The following is a 21369-nucleotide window of genomic DNA, read 5'->3' on the forward strand; positions in this document are numbered from 1 at the left end:
CACAACAGTGGAGGCCCGTGTACCGAAAAAAAAAAAAAAAAAGATGATTAGTGTGGAGAAAGTAAGACCCACCAATTTCATGTACTTGCTTAGTACCTCAGTCGTGTAGTTTGAAATGACCTGCCCCTCCCAAGTTTTCTTTGTGCCATCATTGCTTCTGATATGTGAATGCATGCAGAGGCAGTCAGATTCTCAGGCAAGGTGCAAGATGCAGTAATTCCTGACAAGAATCATTTTGTCAGCTGGAAGTGATTTGCATATTAACCTTCTTCAAAGGGTCTCACATCATGGCATACCCAGTCATATTGCTGGGGAAAACCTAGATGTTGACTTAATTTTTGCTCCAGAATGGTTATGACATTGCCAGCTTTTTAAAAATCACATGAATATTTCCCAAAGCAAATTATACTGCGAATTATCACACTACATCAAGATTCTATTGCAGTTCCCAGGGATGAGACAAAGGTGAAGTTGAAGTCATCAGAGGAGGAAAAGGAATTCAACAGTTGTTCTTGGTAAGGATGACAAGGAGAATCTGCAATTATGAGACACAAAAAGAGCGATGGGAAATGCAGATTCAAATGGCCTAATTGCCACAACATAATTATCAGTTATATATTTTTGAAGTAAGCATTTAATAATAAATAAGACTGAATATAGTTTGCCTATATTATTTATATTTCTACCCATTTTCCCCATGTGTGAAGTTTTACTTTCACACTTTGCAATACAAATATAATTATAAATATTTCATAAACACAGCTGGATATTGATGACGTCTGCAGAATGGATCTATAAATAACTTTTATTTTTCCTATATATTGTTTTAATATTTCAATAGTCACTTGTATATTTATAATATTAAGAAAATATATTATTACCTTATAGTTAGTTACCTGTTTTGTTAAGTGTATTTCTGGATAGTGTGAAGTTCATTTAAAAGTAATGTAATGAGTGTAGCTTACCTGTCTGCTTATAAAATCTAGTATTTCTTAGAAATCTCATCAAATTAAAAAGTAAAAGTTTTTACAGAGAAGGTTTATGGTATCGTTTATATTAGAATTTTTGGAGATGATAGCGTAAAGAAGCCACTCTGAGCTCCAATATAATGACATTCACAAAGTCGAAATCCATGTTAGTTAAATAGATCAACTACCAGATTTTTCATTTGTGTTCACTTTGAGAGTTAGTATTTGCTTTGAATTTTCTAAAGTCCCTGATTTTTCATTTGTTTGGTACTACTTAATAAATATTTTTAGACATGCTATAAATCCATTCTGTATTATTTGATAAATATTTTATTTTCTTTGTTCATGAAAGAATCACTAGACTGTAAGAAACTCTGAGAAGCTGTTTATCAATTTCTCTTCCCCTGTTTAAATCAATGACATTTTTTTTCCCAAAAAAAAAGTTTCATAAAAACACAACTTAGGGCTTCCCTGGTGGCGCAGTGGTTGAGAGTCCGCCTGCCGGTGCAGGGGACACGGGTTCGTGCCCCGGTCCGGGAAGATCCCACATGCCGCGGAGTGGCTGGGCCCGTGAGCCACGGCCGCTGAGTCTGCGCGTCCAGAGCCTGTGCTCCGCAACGGGAGAGGCCACAACAGTGAGAGGCCCGCGTACCGCAAAAACAAACAAACAAACAAAACATAACTTAAATTTTATCTATGACTGAAGACTGCAATGATCTGGTGATTTGTTAAAACCAAACTTCCACCCTTCCACACCCTGGCACAATATTAAAACAAAACTAATATTTATTTTAATGTGGAGTTTCAGCCCTGAGGCCTCTCTTTATAAAGAGGATTTTTTTAAATTTTCTTTTTAAAAATTTTATTTCTTTGGAAAACAATGAATATTTTCATGAACACCTTTAATAGGAACCAATATGAAGATCAAACATTGCTTTTAAAATTTGGGACTTACATATTGAATTTGATATTATCACATTTATTTCACTTTTCTCAGAGGGTAGGAAAAACAAATGTGTTTTGGCATACAGTCTAAAAAAGAAAAAAAAGAGCATTTTAATTATAAGAAGATGGAGTCCAGAAAGTATTCTTCTTTTTTCCTTAAAAGGAATGAGAAGTCTGCGTGTTGCTATTGCTCCTTGACATAAAGACAGTGTCTTTGTTTTACGTCCTCTGTGTCTGAATCCCGCAATGCCATCACAGCAGAGTGTACTCTACACGACTTTAAATGATGAGAGTCTCAATAGGCACTTTAGTGGAATTAAGAAAAATCTAACACTCTTCCACCGTGATGCCACATAGCTATCTTCGTTCTAGGTTGTCACGTCAGTAAATTGTATTTAATAGGCCTGAGCTTGTCTCAGTGTGTTTCCAAAATAACAAAACAAAACCAAGCAAGTACACATTTTAGGAATTACCTTGTGTTGGCAGAATAAACCAAAACTGACAATATGATAAATATAGCAACTTGCTAGAAACCAAATAATCAAAGGAATCTTGTCCTAGAAAGCCCGGTATGTGTGTTTGTGTGTGTGTGTGTGGTGTGTGTGTAGAAGCGTGATGTCTATTTATGTTCCTTTCTCTTAAATTTCTTTTGTTGGTTGTGTTTTAGCCTTTGCTTCTCCCCTAAGTGACTTTATCAGTTTTATAACTCTCTTCTTCTCCAAACATGTCTGCCAAGACTTTAAAGTGCGGTCCCCAGTCTGTTAGATAGGTGTAGTCCTGGTCTGCTTCCATGGTCAGAGATTCTATGGAGCTAAGAGAGTCGGCTACTGATCCATTGCCTTCATAGGCATATGTTGCCAATGAGTCGTATGGTGGGGCGGTGGGGTCCATATCATTTTCCTGTAGCCTTTGATTAATGAAATCCCTTATGTCTGCATTATCTTCCACTGGTGGTCTCTGACGAGGCAAACAGAGAGAGTCTGGTTTTATATCCCTGCGAATTTTGTTATCTTCAATCACCTTTGGGTTTCTCAGAGCACCAATGTCGAAAGCCTGGGTGTCTTCCTCCCCGCCTCCTTCATCATCATAATGGATAACATTGTCTCTGATGTCTTCTTTAGAGGTCATCAGGGTGTCTTTCTTCTTCTGCCTTCGCAGAGCTACATACAGCACAACTATGGCTAGAACAAGACAAAGATTGCAATATGAGAATATGTCAGCCCAACTCTCCATAAAAAATAAAATTGATCAGGGCTGGCTGAGTGTTTTTAATGGTATCCTATTACTTTCAAAGTAAACATACTGTAATCTATAAGGATCATATCTATGTTGACTTTTTTTCATTGTTTAAATTCAATTTCATTCTGGAATTGTAGCTAATATGTAACCACAGCAAAATTATTCACAAAATCAAACCATTGTAGCCTTATATTTAACATGTATTGTATTTAAATATCTCAGTGTCAGGTAAAAAGTGTGAGTTACAAAATTTAAAAAGAAAAAAAAGAATGTTTGTTTCAATCATACAGAGAACTGTATAGTATTGAAATAATAAAACTTGAATATTGTTTGCCCATAGCTAACACTTAGATATTATCCATACCTATATTTCTCAGTTGTTAACATTACTGTATTTATAATGCAATAAACACAAATCACGTGACAATCACTTTTAAATACAATAAACAAGAAAGAGAGAGAGAAAGAATATAGAATATAAGGGCCTTAGCTTTTCAAATTATGTCAACTAAGACCACAAATTATTTACATTTATGTGTCCTACCATATTGAGATAGTTTCCAAACCAAATGTCTAGTATTCAGTTTACCTTCTTGAAGCAAGATAATATTTTGAAATACTTAATTTATAGACCCTCATTATTGAATAGCTTTGTTCCCCATTAACTCACAACCATCATTACACCAACAGTGTTTATTTTTTTCTGGGAGTAAATAAGCACAGATTCACACCATGAAGTCAGTGCTCAACTTTGCCTGGCATAATACTCCCCTCTCCTCCATAGTGGTGGCAATAGATTGAAAGCCAAAGTGTTTGGTTTACCATAACAGAGTCTGGAAGGAAGACTCTTGTCATAGGATTAGAAAGTAGGAGACTGCATGATGACAGAAGCCCATTTATTCCCTCTTCTTCCAAAATTAAGGAGGAAGACAGAGGAGATATAGGTAGAGCTTTTGTACAACGGGCCTTGCAGAGATGTTTAGCACTCTGCACTCCTTCCAGGCTTTAGGCAAATCTCAGAACTAAAAGCACTATTGTTTGTTCACCCAGAGAGTGTGTGAGACTGTAAACCTCACAGAGAAACCCTGCCTATTTATAAAATGGCTTTAGAGTATCTATGGCTGAGAAAGAGACTAGTTAGATGTGCTTGAGGGCCAAATAGAAGTTCCTAAGCACTGCAAGATTCTCACCCTAAAAAAAGACATAAAAAGGGCTAAGAATCTGCTGGAAGATCTAAAGGAGTATGAGACTGGCTAAGGAGATCAAAGAATAGATGGATTTGTAAGCAGACCCCACGGCAAGACTAAGAGTGTCAACATTCCCAGCTGTGTACTAGCAATTCACAGCTAGGAGCAGGGTGGACACTTGGTAAATATCTGGATGAATGAGTGGCAGATGATAGTATGTGATAATGCTAACCTAAGCAACATGAATTGTTACTCTGTAAGAGGGCCAAAGAGGACAAAGACGAGCATCCAGAATGTACCAAATCATGCCTAGGTGGATATGGAAATCCTCTGGGACTCAGACAGTCCCTGGACAAGAGTATGAAAAAGAAACGCTTGTTTTGAAGTTAAACACCTAATTGATTTTGATCAGCTTCAGTGTGAGAACATTATTTTGCATCTTCCCTTTTAAAGGGGTTTATATCATCAGCACAAACAGATGTCAGATATAATTTATAATTCTAAATTTTAAGGACATAAAGAATACTTTGTTCTACACATCAAGGTTATTTGCATGGAATTAATATCTGCACCATGCAAATTGGACTAGAACTTTACCCTCCAAACCAAAATGAGCTTCTGACTCAGAGAATGTTCTTCACAAATTAGTATATAATGCCTTGTACCATGCTTTACACCCTGGTACATTTTTAAAATTCTATTTTCTAGCCTAGAGATAAAGGTAGGTATGTACATTTGTCAGAATATTTTGGTTAAATAATAAACATGAATATAGAAGCTGATCCCACAGTGCCCAACTGTACTTCTGTTGCAATTTTAATTTAAAGGAATGCTTAGAAAAATAGAAAATCTCTCTTTGCTTTTGTGAATCTGGCAGCGAATGAATAAATGAAATATAGTCAGCTGGACGGAGTTGATGGAAGAGGGAAGCCCCTAAAGTAGGTTTTTATTCTCACAGAGATGTTACAGAATACATTTACTTCAATCCTTTCCCTTTGCTGCACTTCTTGATATTTCACTGTGTTCTGTTCTGTTCTAGTGGGAATGGTTAGAGTTTTTGATGTGAGGAGATCTGAGAAAAGTGGAATAAGAATTGTGTCTGGCCAGCACTTTAGACAGAAAAAAAATTTGGAGGTACTTTTACATTCTACTTCTTTCCTGTTCTTTCGCCTTTCTTTCTTTCTTTATCAAACTGTTATTTGACAACTACTGTTCATCTAGTATAATTTTAAAGGTTATACGACACTTTATTAGGCAGCAATAATTACTAGGCTGTAAAAAATGAATTTAAAACCGTTGCTGCAAATGAGATATTTGTCATAGAAAAGTTCATTGCAGCAAGTGTCACAAATTGTTATTCCTTGAAAATTCCCTAGGGCTTGAACATACTTTTATATTTTTGATGATGTTATTGATTTATTTCTATTGGTATACTTCCATATGGAATAAAATAGAAAATTAATACTCATAATATAATTAACTTTAATAATAATTATATCATTCAGTATAGATAGTCTTCCTTCTATCCAGATGTAGCATCTCAATGAAGAAAAAACTGATTTACATGGTAAAATAAGGAGTGAGATACACAAATAAGGGAGGGGTAGAGAGAGAGAGAGGGAGAATATGTGATTAATATTGAAACCAACCTAAGAGTATAACAATGCACAGTAGGATTGCGATCAAAGCCCCGGTGCTAAGTCCTACAGGAAGAAAAATTGCTTCCACGTTACAAGACAGGATGGTACCATCAGAGTCACATCTACAAACTCGAATAGTCATTGTGTTTGTGCTGCTCTGGACAGGATAACTGCTGTCTTCTATTACAACCGGGAGGAAATACAATTCTTGCTGCCTGCGGCTGTATCCATTTCTTCGGGTTTCAATGCCAGCTGTGTTGTCTACAAAACATGACATTTATGATAAGATGGTTACCATGAGTATCACTTGAAATCTTCAAGTTGGTATCTGTTAAACAGTAGGAAGCTCTTCTTGAATCAGTAAAATACATCCATATTTTAATTCTTTCTTTTATCATTATGAAAGCTGCCAAAATGTAATCAAATGTATTCAAAGCAATCCTTAGGAAAAGAAGAAACATTAATCTTGTCTGGTGTACGAATTAAATTTTCTATTCAGAAAGAATAGAAAATTGTTTACAAGACAAGAGTATGTTGTGTTGACAGACTATTTTTTTCTGACATCAAAATCTCACAGAGAAAAAATACTTCAGTGGATGTTTCCTTACATGATTAGAAGAACCAAGATTACAAAGGATGAATCAGTATAACATCTTACCTAAGAACCTATTCTTTAAAATTGACAAATATCAATATAATATTTCAGATAAAGCTTGATTTTTTATTTTTCCCTAATCCATATCTATAATACATATATATATATGAATATATATATATTTTTTTCACTTTTGCAAAACAGCATAAGAAACATGGAAAGGAAAATAAAATGTGTGAAAAACATCGATTCATTAAAATTTTTAAATATCATGAATTATAATAATCATCACTTTAATATAATCACAAAATTAAATCATTTTAATTTTGATATAATCAACGATACAATATTTACTTGGAATAATCCAAGGCAATAAGAATTTAAAATTTTATATTAGTTCCACTAATATTTCTATTGAAAGTGTTGTTTTGCATGCACTTGTTCTTCTTTTTTTTTTTTTTTTGCGGTACGCGGGCCTCTCACTGTTGTGGCCTCTCCCGTTGCGGAGCACAGGCTCCGGACGCGCAGGCTCAGCGGCCATGGCTCACGGGCCCAGCCGCTCCGCGGCATGTGGGATCTTCCCGGACCAGGGCACGAACCCGTATCCCCTGCATCAGCAGGCGGACTCTCAACCACTGTGCCACCAGGGAAGCCCCATCTTCTTTTATTTCTGTACATAGAAGTGGAATTTTTGTTTTATTCATAACACTATTTCATTTTTTGAGTCTACTGAAGTCACTCCCAGAAACATTTTGCTGTTTTTTAGAAATGTACTAACATTTAGTCCATTGTAGCCATACATGATACCTACTTTGGAATCAGGTAAAATAATTTTAGAAAGATATAGTACTCATTAAAATACAAGTATGTCAGAAAAATGTTACTATATCAATAATATTCCATTCATTCTATTTGTAGATTATAATTTCAACAATGAAAAATTAGGCATCTTCTCTATACCCATTTCAGTAGGAAGCACAAAACTGAGAAAACTTTATGTGATAAGATAGAATTTGGCAGGGGAATATCTATTTTTCATTACACAGAGGATATTTTTAAATGGAGAAACAAAATATAAACCTGCCAAATGTCTATTATAATATTCCCAGTAAGAGTCAGTGGTGTCAGGCACTTGTGTTGACAGTAGAAATAGAAAAATGGGGACTAGTTGAATCAATATTGAAATCTTCAGCCATTGATGGTTGTATACTTGAGTCTGGGGAAAGGAACCGTCAAGGATTAAAGCCTGAAACCTGGGTGAAAGTGATTAATAGAAATAGGAAGTCAGAGTCTCTGGTGTATTTGCACTTAGGGAGCTAGGGGTTTGATATTCTTGAACATGTTATGTCAAAAGGCAGTCTCCCCTTTTTTAAAGATTTATTTTTAACCCAGTATTATTATTGATATGTGACCATATAGAATTCATTATGCTGTCCATGGTGGGGAGAAAAAAGACATATTAAACCTCATTTTCACCCATAAAATGGTTTCCATCAATTGACAGATAAAGAAAATGCGATATATATTATATATACACACAATGGAATATTATTCAGCCATAAGAAAGAAGGAAACCCTGCCATTTGTGACTACATGGATGAACCTGGAGGGTATTATGCTAGTGAAATAGACCAGACAAAGACAAATACTGCATGGTAACACTTATATGCAGAATGTAAGAAAAAAAAAAAAAAAGCAGAACTTATAGAAATAGAAAGTAGAAAACTGGTTGCCAGGGGCTGGGGGTGGGAGAAATAGGGAGAGGTTGGTAAAAGGATACAAACTATCAGCTATAAGATGAATAAAGTCTGAGGATCTGACATACAGCATGGTTACTGTAATTGATAACACTGTACATTATAACTGAAATTTGCTGAAAGAATAGAACTTAAATGTTCTCACAAAAAAAAGAAAGGTGAAAAAAAGTGTCTATCCATTTAAACAAAAAAACTTACAGTTACACTTAAAATATATCAAGATAAAACAGGGGATATGGTAAATGGCATGAGTGGCAAATACATGTTCAGATCATGAAAAAATACTATACTTTGAGGCAAGATGATCTGATTCATATTATTATGATTAATCATATATAGATTCTCCAGCAAAGATAAAATGGTGGAAAATAGTCAATACTTTTGTTCCTGAATGATGTGACCATCTACTTAGTTACCCAAGCCAATGATCTAGAAGTCTTCTTAGTTTTCTTCTTCATCATATTTATATATGGAATCTAAGAGATCTAGAATGAAGCTCTATGTATTCTATCTCCAACCACTCACCTCTATCCTCACAGCCGTTACCTTAATCCATTGGATTATCCTAATCCAAGACTCTCTCATCCATTTTCTACAATAGTATCAGAAATAGTCTTGTATCCTTCTATTGTCTTTTCCACACTGCATCCAGACTGACTTGCTAAAGTGCAAATCTGAATATGTTAAACTCTTGTGTAAACCTTTCAAAGACTTCTCAGGTCATTGGATTTAAGTTATACACTTTTTAAATGACTTATAGACAGGTTGACCTATGGTTCAGTTTGACTTGGACAGCCCTGTTTTAGTTGTGCTGCTCTAATTAAAATGACAAACACTGTCCACTGCTATTCTCAAACATACTCCAGTTTCCATGATAAAACATGTAGTATCCCTACCTATTAGGCCTTTCATAATTGGGACCTTATTTCATTCCCAGCCGTTCCTCACATTACGTTATTTGATGACGCAAATCTTATTGAATTTCCTTCTGTGACTCTAATTTCCTTCCCCCAAGTATTTGAAGAAAACTAACTTTAACTTTCTCAAAGCATCCTTTGATTCCTATCAATCATCATCATTATATCATCCATCTTATCACGTGCTCATTTGTTCCATGAGCATAGAATCTAGCAAGAATTAGCTTTTTTCTACCCAATATTATGAACTCAGGAGTTTTTATTCCCGATATTATGTCTACAGAAACTTAGAAGAGATAAAATATCTAAAGTCACAGAACAAATAAAGTCAGAACAACTGATCAGTACTTAGCCTTATTATATCTAATCAAGTGTCCTTTATATTTTTGTAGATTTTAGTAGCAGCAGACGTGATAATATTAGTATTAGTGATAGTGATGGCAGTGGTGGCAGAAATGTAAGTGTAGTTATGATGGCAGTGGTGGTAACTAAAATTACCTTAAAGGTAATAGGTTTTAGGCATTGTGTTAAAGGATTTGCATACATTATTGTATTTAATAAATGAACCATGAGGTTAATTTATTTTAACTATGAGGTTGAAATTCTTTAGTATAATTTAATATATCGATAATCTGCCATTAAGTAGTAATGCAGTGGGAGTGAAAACCTATATCATTCTCATTACAAAGCCTGTATTCTTGACCTGTGCCATACCATGTGTTATTCAAATAAAACAGTTACTTGTATGTACAAACAGTGCATGTAGAACAAATGATACATTTAAAACATGAAAAGTATTCAATTTCCCAGATAGCCTATTGTTTGTTTGACTCATTAAGGGAATGTCCACATTATAAATGGAAGTAATTTGCCTCATTAGATATAGTCTATATAGGTTAACATTTAGTTTACTGCTAGCCATAAAATTTTGTATTTCTTATATATGCATTTCTATATTTTATGAGCTTGAGTGCTTTTAGGAAGAGCATGGATTTCTACCTTTGTGTCCTTTTACAAAGTTGCATGATAAAAGGTAAATTTTTATGTGGTTAAACTTACTTCTGAAGTCACGAACTGTAAAATTTGGTTTGATGGCAGCTTCAGGTGATAATTTAAAGGAGAATTGCTGCCCAGCAGGTGAAAGATCTCGGTCTGCAGCGCTGACTATCTGAATTATCTGAAACAAAGTTGAGATGAGACTTGAAATCAGTCATCAGTTTCAAAGGGAACTCTACACATCAGGCTAATAAGTTTATTTAATGAAACATGCAAGTAAACAGAAATGATATTTTTCGAATTCATATCAGTAAGCCAATTATTTACAAATATTTTTTATAAACAAGTAGCTAAATATTTACAGTTTAATAATAGCAGGTACAAGTATAGGGTATGGGCTAATTCCAAATCGATATCTACATAACTAAAAAGGTTAATGCCATTGAAAATTCTCACTAATAAGCAAAATAAAATTAAAATGTACTTGCTTGCATTTTAAATTACATGAAATAAATGCTTTCTAACTTGATTATTTAAAAGTCCTTGCAAAGCAAAATTTTAGTATCATTATGTTTGTGAGAATGAGTTTTATTTTCATAACTAAGTAAAATGATGAGAAAGAGATACACAGGATGTAGATCTGTTTTTGTTGTTATGTTTCTTTTCCCCCAGTGGATAAGATACAAATTGTGTTTTCATAGAATTTTTTTTCTTAAGAAGTAAGTATGACTAACCTTGTTTCAAAATTTTTCCTAAATTGTTCCCATAAGTGTGTAATCTAAGTAGTTAAAATTCTGATACTTCAGTGAGATGCCCTTAAGAATTTGGAGGTTAACTTCCAAGGGCCAAACTATGAAACTGATAATTCACTATATATGTAAGCAAATCAGAATGGCTTTGAGGTATTTATTTATTAACATATCCAATGGTTTTGCATCAGGAAGAATTTCAGGAAGTGTGTGCCAAAGAGGATAAAAGCAGTGTCCTGCTCAGGTGACCACACTCTTAGACTAAGTTTGAATTTGCCAGAGGAAGACCTTAGATTTCAAGTATGACATTCTGCTCCCAGCAGGCAAAGCCTGCATCCTGTACTCTTAGATTGATGCCATTAAACATGTCAGTTATTTACCCCTTTTTATTTTTATTCCATGGTTGAAACCCAGTCTTATGACTATGATCTACCTTCCCATATAGCTGTGTGTGCTCGTAGGCACACACAGAAACACACAGGAACACACAAATGTATACACTGGGGCTTCGAGTGTCTAGTGCAGTACTAGTAGTTTGTATTTTGACAATGGGTCCTCTAATGAGAAATTCAGTTCCCTATTTTAGTGTAAATCAGTCGCACAGGATCTATTTAGTCTTTAGAATTGTCATGGATTCAACACCGAAGGCTAAATATGGCAATTTAGTCAAATAATTACCATACAGACCCTGTAAAACTTCAACTTTCCTTCACATGTGCTCAGATTACTATATCTCACCCCTAAAATTTCTTTAAATTTTTGGGAATTAATTTGTGAAGTTCTGTTTTGTTTTGCCTTTGCTATCAACTAGCACAATTATTTACTAAATTAACATCAAAACTTATCAAGAACATAACTTTACAATGAAGAAACAGCCTTTAAAACAGCATACGGAGATGAAATTTTTGGTATAAACTGGTACTTATCTGTAATTGACACTTGAGAGTTATTGCCCTAAGTAAAACAACTCCCATACTTCATTGGTTCATCATATAAATCACTATTGATTTATATAGCATCATCTTTCTTTTCTCTTACTTCTTTTGAAGATAGATAGACACACAGATAGATAGATAGATAGATAAATAAATAAGCCATATGTACATATATACATGCATGCATATTCAATTATAGTCCAGAAGAGATAGGTAGTTCCTATGCATAATTTCTAGACAAGGGTCAGGATGGCTGGGGTCAAAAGCAGAAAATGCTCATATACTACATTTCAGACATTTCAGAGTTATGTTTTGTATGTAAATAAGATGCAGAATGCCCAAAAAAAGAGCTTCCAATGTCCCCACAGATTCCTTACCACTTTGTCTAAATATAAGAAAATCAAGTTATCTCTAATAACTTCTACTATTCCCAACTTTTTAAACTCTTTAATTTACTGGAGAAACATAGAAGCATTAAATAGAGTTCTATTTCCAAAAGGCTTTCACTTAGTGCATTACAAAATTCTGATTGCTGTGAAATCATTAATGTTCCTAAATTACCTAAAAATAACGGATTGGATTTTTGGGGTGGCAGTAGAAGGCTCTGAAAAGTGGAGAATAGCTAAGTTGTAGAATTTTGGTAAACCTCTTATAACTGCAAATAACCACTTCAGGTTATTTATTTATGTAGCATCTACTATTTCAGACAATAAATCAGGCACTGGGTTTACCCCATGTAAATTTTGGATGCATTTAAAGTGATAAAGCATTAAAACTTTAAAAAAATGTATTTCTGTGTCTATTCAAAATTAATGATTCAAATGTATCACTTGGTAAAATATGACTAAGTCATACTGTAATAAAGTTAATACTTTCCCCAAATTATCAAAAGCAGTAATAGAGAAGCACAGTCCACTAGAAGTTGCTGTACTGATGGAAATACTCTACATCTATACTGATAAAGACCGTAGCCACCCATCTCATACAGCTACTGAGCACTTGAAATGGGGCATGTGTGAATGAGAACATATACTTTAACTTTTATTTAATATTAATTTAATACCTATAAGGCTAGTGAACATCACAGGGTTAGAACTATGGGACAAATATTCCATGAAGCAGTAGAAAACATTCAAATTGAAACAAATACTAGATATTATAAAAGGAACTTTTTCAATAAAGATACTATTTTAAATATTGAGATATTTCTTCAAGTAAGAATTAAAACTTCAAATTTACTTAAATGAGTAGTTATGCTATTTAAAGGTAATTGAAATAGACAGCAAAGCAAAGCATACTGATGTGTTTTTCTTTTGGAACCTAGGTATACAATATTGGATTAATTATATTCTTGTTTCATATCACACTCTTAGCATTTGCTCATGCCTGGTTCCTATTATATTATATTATGTTATATTATATCATCATATTATATATTCACTCATTCATTTATAATAGTGTAGAAAAAAGCTAGCTACCCACCATGATCCACATAAACTCTAGGATTTTGACGATAACGTTTATCAACTATATGGTCCTTCCTCATATCCTCTCCCCACTAGAACCTCCCTCCATAGCAATACTTAATAAGAAAGTGTAATTCAGATATTTTGAATAACCCAGATGCTCTACTCAAGGCCACCAGAGAAAGCTTTCCATTTTTCAAGGGCTTAAGAATTTTTATGCACCCTTCATAAAAGCATGTGAGCAAAGCCAGAAATACTATAGAAGAATGTAGTCTAAAGTGTCTTGCTTCCTGGATTTATAGTCACAAGGTCTTTAGAAATTCCACAGTATACAAACGGAAAACAGCAGAATCTGCAATCCTAGAACTTTTAGTTATACAAAGAATACTCACTAGGCCATCATCACTTTATCCCCTGTGGTATTAACTCCACATCCAAAATATACCATTAATTCAAAAGAATTTACTATCTTTTATGGTTTCTTTTATGAAGACATAAGATCCATGTGTGTATATTCATGCAAGGTCATATAACCCAGAACACATGCATATAGTGGGTGTTTATACACTCTTAATTAACAATATTGATAAGATACCTGTCCTGGTTTGGCATTTTCACACACAGCTGTCTCATATGGCACAGATATTTCTGGAGGAAATTCATTGACATCTAGGACATTAATTAATATGTTGACTCTGCTGGTTAATAATGGGTTACCTGTTAAAAACATAAAAGCAGAAAAGATGATTACAAAATCTGATCAGTTATTGCTCTTATAGTAAACAGCAATAACATTTTTAAAAATCAGCATTCTTATGGAATCCAAATGACCTTTTCTTTACGGGAAGCTGGGGCACTGTGCCAAATATAAATGATGAAAAGATGGATTTACAAGCAGACAATGCTATATTTAAAACAGATAACCAACAAGGACCTACTGTATAGCACAGGGACCTCTGCTCAATATTTTGTAATAAGCTAAATGGGAAAAAAATTTGAAAAAGAATAGATACATGTATATGTATAACTGAATCACTTGACTGTACACCTGAAACTAACACAACATTGTTAATCAAATATACTCCAGTAAAAAATAATTTTTTTAATTATAAATAAAAGATGAATGCTGGCGCTATCAATGTCACGCTGTCAGAGCACCAGCTTTGCACTATACCAGTATTTATCCCTGAAAATCAACACCAAAGTTAAGGTCAAACATTTAGCTGGTATTTCATCACAAGTGTAGCCATCATACCAGGGTTAGTTCACAGGATCAATCATCACTAATAGTGATATTTTTCACTGGATAAAACATATGTTTTTCCATGTTGTGTCTATAATTTTATTGGGTAGTATCATCTACATATTTAAATAACTCTCTCAAAATGATTCCTCCAAAAAAGGATGATAAACTCCAAGAGTGAAGGAGAGATTGCTTTGCATAGACGAAAATTAAAATAAATTTAAGGAAGTAGAAGTAAGAGATAGATTGTGGAAAACTAAGAAGCACCCTGAAATTACTTGCTGGTGATAACAAAGAATAAACAGCCTTTCCTTCTTGAAATATCAAAAAAATTAGTTTGAAAAATTATCTCTGCCAAAATTCCGTCACAATTTTTAGCCCCAGCCTGTGATATATTACCGGCCTCTCTGTCATTTGCTGAAGAAGCCCAGAAATAATTAAACTAATAAGGTATAACATAATGCACATCTTTCAACTTATTTATTTTACCTAATGAAGTTATACAGATGGATAAAGGGCCCCAAATTGTCAAAGGATCTTGTCCGAAGTCACACATCTAGAGGGATGGGGAGTTAATATTCAAACCCAGGACTATGGAAATCCAAATATTATGTTCATTCCACCAGACCTTTTTAAATGATTGGTTATTGTGTTAGATTCTTCATCTGCAGTGCCACTGAAGATTCATAATGTTAGGATTCTTATAGATCTCTATCTGGATGCTTTTAAAGAATGAATACAAATCTCACCACATGACTGATTCTGACAAGCTTACAATATTCTGCTGTGCTAAAATTTATCTAAAAAAATAAAATGCACCATCAGCCGTAGCTTAAGAAATGTTCACACATTCATATATGACACAGTGAAATCCAACATTGTGTACCGGTACAGGCACAGATAACATAAAGGGAAGAGAAATGGTATATTTTGTAATATGGGTTGTGTTTATAGAAGGTGTATTGGTAATCTTGGAGAAGGATGCAAAAAATATCTATTTATTCAAAAATTAATATTGGTTACATGGCACTATCTTATCTGGTAGAAAAGGTTTGGTTCAGTTTTCACAAGTTATTTAATCTTTCTTCAACTCGTGATATTAATAGGTGCTAATTCATAAGTTTTTTAGTTTGTTGTATTAAATGAGTGTTCTACAGAATGTTAGTTTTGGTAAATTATCATTACTCTTATCACCAACTGTAATTTGTGGAGATGATCTAGCTCATCTTCTGTTATTGATATTAAGTACTCATATATCATAAAATACAGATAAAATCAACAGTTTGGTTAAATTTGGTTCATTTTCCTAAACAAACTATAAATTCTCAAAAACTACAGCAAAATCAATGCCTAATACTTCATAATACTTACAATGTACCCATATTCTAAGACACATTTCACAGGTAAGCTCATTTAGGTTTCACAGGCAACTCTAATATAAAGACCATTATTATCCCTTATTGTATATGGAACTCTGAAGAACGGAGGGGGAATGTAACTCTTCCAAAAATTCCAAGTTAAAAGTGGTAAGATGGGTTTTGAATCCAAGTGTTCTAGTTTCAAGTCCATGCTCTTAAACTCTATTATATATTAACCTATTCAACTTCTGTACAATGTACAAATCAGCCTCTACTTCCTATTTTACTTGGTACATAATTTACAAGTCCCAAGGACATATGAAGAAGAAAGTGTTTTTTTTCCCCTCAGGATTATAGTTTTATTTTAAGTTAGTGTGAGGATGGGGCAAGACTTCTCTCAAAATTATGTTTATAGTACAGATTTAATTTTATAATGTATAAATATGTTATTAATTCAAGCTTATTTTTACCCTTGAAAAATTCCCTTTTGGTAGTTTTAAATATTTATCCTCCTGCAATATAGATTTGAACATCTGTCCCAATGAGTACTATGGCTCAAAATATGATCAGTATTGTAACATCTTATTATTAAAAGTGTTTCTCAAAGGTGTGCTTTTGGTATTTTAGCTAAGACAAATATTTTGTTGTGTGAGATTTTCCTGTGCACTGTAGGATTTGTAGAAATACTGAATTTTAAATGTCACTAGTCATCACTGTGGAAATTACAAAGTAAATGCCCAAACAAGAATAGAGGAAAAACTATAATAACAACAAAGACAAGTTATTCATACTGTTGAAAATGAGTGATGGGTTTATAGGTTTCATTATATAATTCTCTCTTCTACTGCATATTTGTAAAACTTTTTCTAGTTAAATGTTTAAAAATGTCACCTTATATTTGTAAATCTGTCTGGGTACATAGTAACATTTCTGTTTGAGAACTACTATACTCAAGCAAGCATTGATCTTTTCACAAAGTAATATATTTATTAGAGTAATATATATATATGTTTTCATTTATAATTCATTAAATTATGTGAAAAATTAATGACTTATTTCCTTTCTGACTCATCTAATCTTTGAAAGAGCAATGACGAAATTTGTTTAAACTTGATTTGGCATGAGCATTATTATCTGAATCTTTGCCAAATTAGAAACTAGTTATCATTGAATACTTAGAAAGTAAATTCAATTATGAACTTTGAAATATTAAATAACCAAAATCTTACACAATTAATTGCTGTGTTCTTAGTAGTCAAGCCATTTAAACTCCAATTATCACTGACCCATGTTGCTTATATTGAATAACTAGCTTATTAATAATTTTGGGCTCAGATAAATAATCGATAACTAATTCTATTTTTGTCCCTCATGGCTTCAAGAATGTTTTGTTAGATCTTCTTTCTTTATCCTTGGTGATATCTCAATCAGATCCCATAACTTTTTGAGTCAATTTGAGTTAGAACTGCCTTATTAGTAGTATTTTAAAGCATGGCTTAAAATAAGAAAATAAAAAAAATTAAGGTCAAATTATGAAAATCAATAATAAAGGAGTAGTGAAATACATATTATAAAATAATATTATAAATTTATGTCAAAAATTTAGTTGACATAGATGAACTGGACAAATTCCTAGGAAGACATAAATTGTCATACTGACCCCAAAATTAAAGAGAAAATCTTAATAGACCTAAAACAAGTGGAAAAAATTAAGCTGTAATTAAAAATTTCCCCATCAAGAAAAAGTCATGCCTTCATGCTTCACTGAGAAAGTTTATCAACTACTTATAGACCACATGATATCAATTCTTTGCAAACCCTTTCAGAAAATAGAGGAGAAAACACCAGCTTATTCATTGTTTCTTAATGCCAAAAGTCAATTTAAAACATCAGAAAAAAACCAAAGCATGGGGCTTCCCTGGTGGCGCAGTGGTTGAGAATCTGCCTGCTAATGCAGGGGACACGGGTTCGAGCCCTGGTCTGGGAAGATCCCACATGCCGCGGAGCAACTAGGCCCGTGAGCCACAGCTACTGAGCCTGCGCATCTGGAGCCTGTGCTCCGCAACAAGAGAGGCCGCAATAGTGAGAGGCCTGCGCACCACGATGAAGAGTGGTCCCTGCTTGCCACAACCAGAGAAAGCCCTCGCACAGAAACGAAGACCCAACACAGCAAAAATTAATTAATTAATTAATAATTTAAAAAAAAAAAAAAGCATGGACTAATATCACTCATGAACACAGGTACAAAAATTCCTTAACAAAATATTAGCAAGTTGATGCCAGAAGCTTATTAGAAAACTAATGTATAATGACCAAATAGCATTTATCCTATGGGTGAAAGGTTAGTCTAACATCTAATAATAGTCAATGTGATATATCATATTAACAGAAGAAAGAACAAAAAAATCACATAGCCATCTCAATAGACTCAGCATTAGCATTTGAAAAAATTTAGCCATTCATGATTTTATAAAAAATTCTCAACAAATAATGAATAGAAGGCAACATCTTCAACCTGACATAGTCCATCTATAAGAAAACCATAGCCAGTATCATACTCAGTGGTGAAAGGCTAAATATTTTCTCTTTAATATTGAGCACATGGCAAGAATGTCTGCTCTGACGACATATTGACCATTGCACTAAAGGGTTTATCCAGTGCAAACAAATAAAAATAAAAATTTTAAAAGTTTTCAGATTGAAACAAAAAAGTATTTTTTATCAAAAAATGACAAGACCCTGTATGGAGGAACCCTAAAGAATCCACAAAACACTTATAGATCAAATCAAGCATATTAAGGCTGTGGGATAAGACAGCAATATAAAAAAAGGCCATTTTATACCTAATATACTAGCAAAGAAGAAACTGACATAGAACTGAGAAAAATTCAATTCACAATAGAATCAAAGATAATAAAATATTTAGGAATAAATTTAGCAAAATAAAGGTAGGACTTATAAACTGAAATTCACAAATCACAGCTGAGAGAAATAAAATGGATTGCTGATGGAAAGGATCACTGGCAGAAATACAGAGTTGTATAGTCATTTTGGAAAATACATTGGAATTTTCTTTAAACCTTAAACATGAACTTATAAGCCAACAACTCCACTCCTAGGTCTCTCCCCAAGAGAATGAAATGAATGTCCACAAAAAGCCTGTATATGTGAATATGTGCATGGAAATATTATGCATATAGTCCCAAACTGGGAACAATTCTAATGTCTATCTTTTGGTGAATAGATAAACCGTGACATACCCATACAATAAAATTCTTCAACAATAAAAAGGAACAAAACAGTGATACGTGCTACAACAACATGACTGAACCTCAATTATATTATGCTTCATTGATAAGAAAAGAAGACTGGCATCACTCCTTACTTGGAGTTTAATTAGCCGCAGAAAGTAAAATGTTTCAGTGCCTTTGGGTTTCTGAAGTACAAGAGCTTTCTGAAGATTCCAGCCCCCAGCTGTCAAGTCTTCCAGACTTCCTGGGGCAGATATTAAGATGAATTCTTTTAGAATTCCTGACCCAGAGCTTCCCTGGTGGCACAGTAGTTAAGAATCTGCCTGCCAACGCAGGGGACATGGGTTCGAGACTTGGTCCGGGAAGATCCCACATGCTGCGGAGCAACTAAGCCCATGCGCCACAACTACTGAGCCTGCACTCTAGGGCCTGCGAGCCACAACTACTGAGCCCGTGTGCCACAACTACTGAAGCCCGCATGCCCTAGAGCCCATGCTCCGCAACAAGAGAAGCCACTAAAATGAGAAGCCTGTGCACCGCCATGAAGGGTAGGCCCCGCTCACCACAACTAGAGAAAGCCCGCGTGCAGCAACAAAGACCCAACGCAGCCAGAAATAAATAAAAATAAAATAAATAAATTTATTTTTTTAAAAAAAAGAATTTCTGACCCAGAGAAACTCCATTGTAATTTGTTATGCAGCAATAGATAAAAAATCAGATACTAATTAAGGAAAAAAAAAGCCTGGCATTGTTTTGTATGTGATTTTGATAGAGCAATTTTACTGGTTTAAACTACTCCTAAATAGTTTGATTATGGTAGTATACCCATAAGCAGTTGAAAGTTTAAAATAAAATATAAACTATAACAACAAACTTGGATTCTATTATATTGACACATCATATAATAGTGAGAAAAATGGTATCATTTCTAAATTAAGTCCATGACTATAGTGGTGTTAATGATTATTATTTCCATGTATACAACACATTGAAGGCTTTATAAAATGGTTGAATATTTATAAGTGCTTCTTTCTTCAAAGTATGTGTTACTTTTCTGCATTATAAGTACTAGTAAATTGTTGCCAATACTAGTATAAATCAAAGATACCTTTCTTTGAGAATACAAAATATTGATAGTTTCATATAGTTACTCAGGGAAAAAAAAGGGAAATATTAAATAGTACATAAACTACCTAGACTCATACATGCAAAGTAACGTATTCATGAAGTGTAAGAGAAAGGCAATTATTTGAGAAAAAATAGGAAAAAATAATGTCTTCAATCCATAATTGAAACCAATGGTTTTATTTAGTCCTCAGAAGTCAACTACGCTCTCTGAGTATGTACATGTCTTCATAGTAACATTAAGCTGTTTTATTTCCACAAATCCATGCTAATATTTAGAGAATTTAGCACACTGGTTCCAACATCAGTATCCATTAGATGACCTAGTTATCTTGTTTAAAATGGAGATTTCTTGGCAATAATCCCAGAAATTCTGATTCAGTATGTCTTGAATGGGGTCCAGGAATACTGTCCCAGGTGATTCTGATTCAGGTAACAATTAAGAAGTTGAAGAACAGTAGTAAAAAAGAAAGGGCCAACCTGCGTGCCTATTCTCAAATGTGCATATGACTTACAGTGCCCTTTTGAAAAAAGACTGGCCAAATTAGAAAGAAATGTCTGCGGCTCAAACACTGCAGAGAATCCAGACTCACCCTTGTCTCTTGATCCTGATGAGGTTAACCTCGGTCACCCAGATGGATACAATGTAACCCAGCCAGTGCTGGTTTACAGGAATGCAGGTCCCTTGCATAACTACCTTCCAGACTCACCGGATGGGGAAAGTTGGAGAAGTGATATATGTCTCTTTGGACATATGTTGAGCTAGGGACATATAGTAGAAACAGCAGAAATGAGGATGGGCTCAAAAACCCACTTAAAAAACTTTGTAATTTCTCCATGTGGTATTTAAGGCTCTGTATGATAAGGCCTCAGGCTTCCTTTCTTTTCTTTCTTTCTTAAAAAGGGAGATATAATTGACATACAACATTATATTAATTTAGGTGTACAACACAATGATCTGATATTTGTATCGATCCTGAAATTGTTGCCTGAAGCAG

At 33.9% G+C, this 21369-nt stretch overlaps 1 protein-coding gene across 2 annotated transcripts in view; it reads right to left on the reverse strand.

Moving 5' to 3' along the window:
* Positions 1-1731: 1731 nt before the first annotated feature.
* The window catches only part of CDH12 (cadherin 12), a 406688-nt gene continuing 387050 nt past the window's right edge, over positions 1732-21369 (reverse strand). For both annotated transcript variants that reach the window (XM_027125363.1, XM_027125364.1), the window contains 4 exons: positions 13990-14111; positions 10308-10425; positions 5989-6240; positions 1732-3094 (listed from right to left, as the gene is read on the reverse strand). In XM_027125363.1, coding sequence (XP_026981164.1) covers positions 2595-3094; positions 5989-6240; positions 10308-10425; positions 13990-14111 — 992 coding nt within the window. In that variant the 3' untranslated portion in view covers positions 1732-2594. The remainder of the gene's footprint in view (positions 3095-5988; positions 6241-10307; positions 10426-13989; positions 14112-21369) is intronic.

This window comes from Aethalodelphis obliquidens, unplaced genomic scaffold (genome assembly GCF_003676395.1).
Source record: "Aethalodelphis obliquidens isolate GAN/ISIS:26980383/991018 unplaced genomic scaffold, ASM367639v1 scaffold29, whole genome shotgun sequence".
In the NCBI taxonomy this organism is placed as follows: domain Eukaryota; kingdom Metazoa; phylum Chordata; class Mammalia; order Artiodactyla; family Delphinidae; genus Aethalodelphis; species Aethalodelphis obliquidens.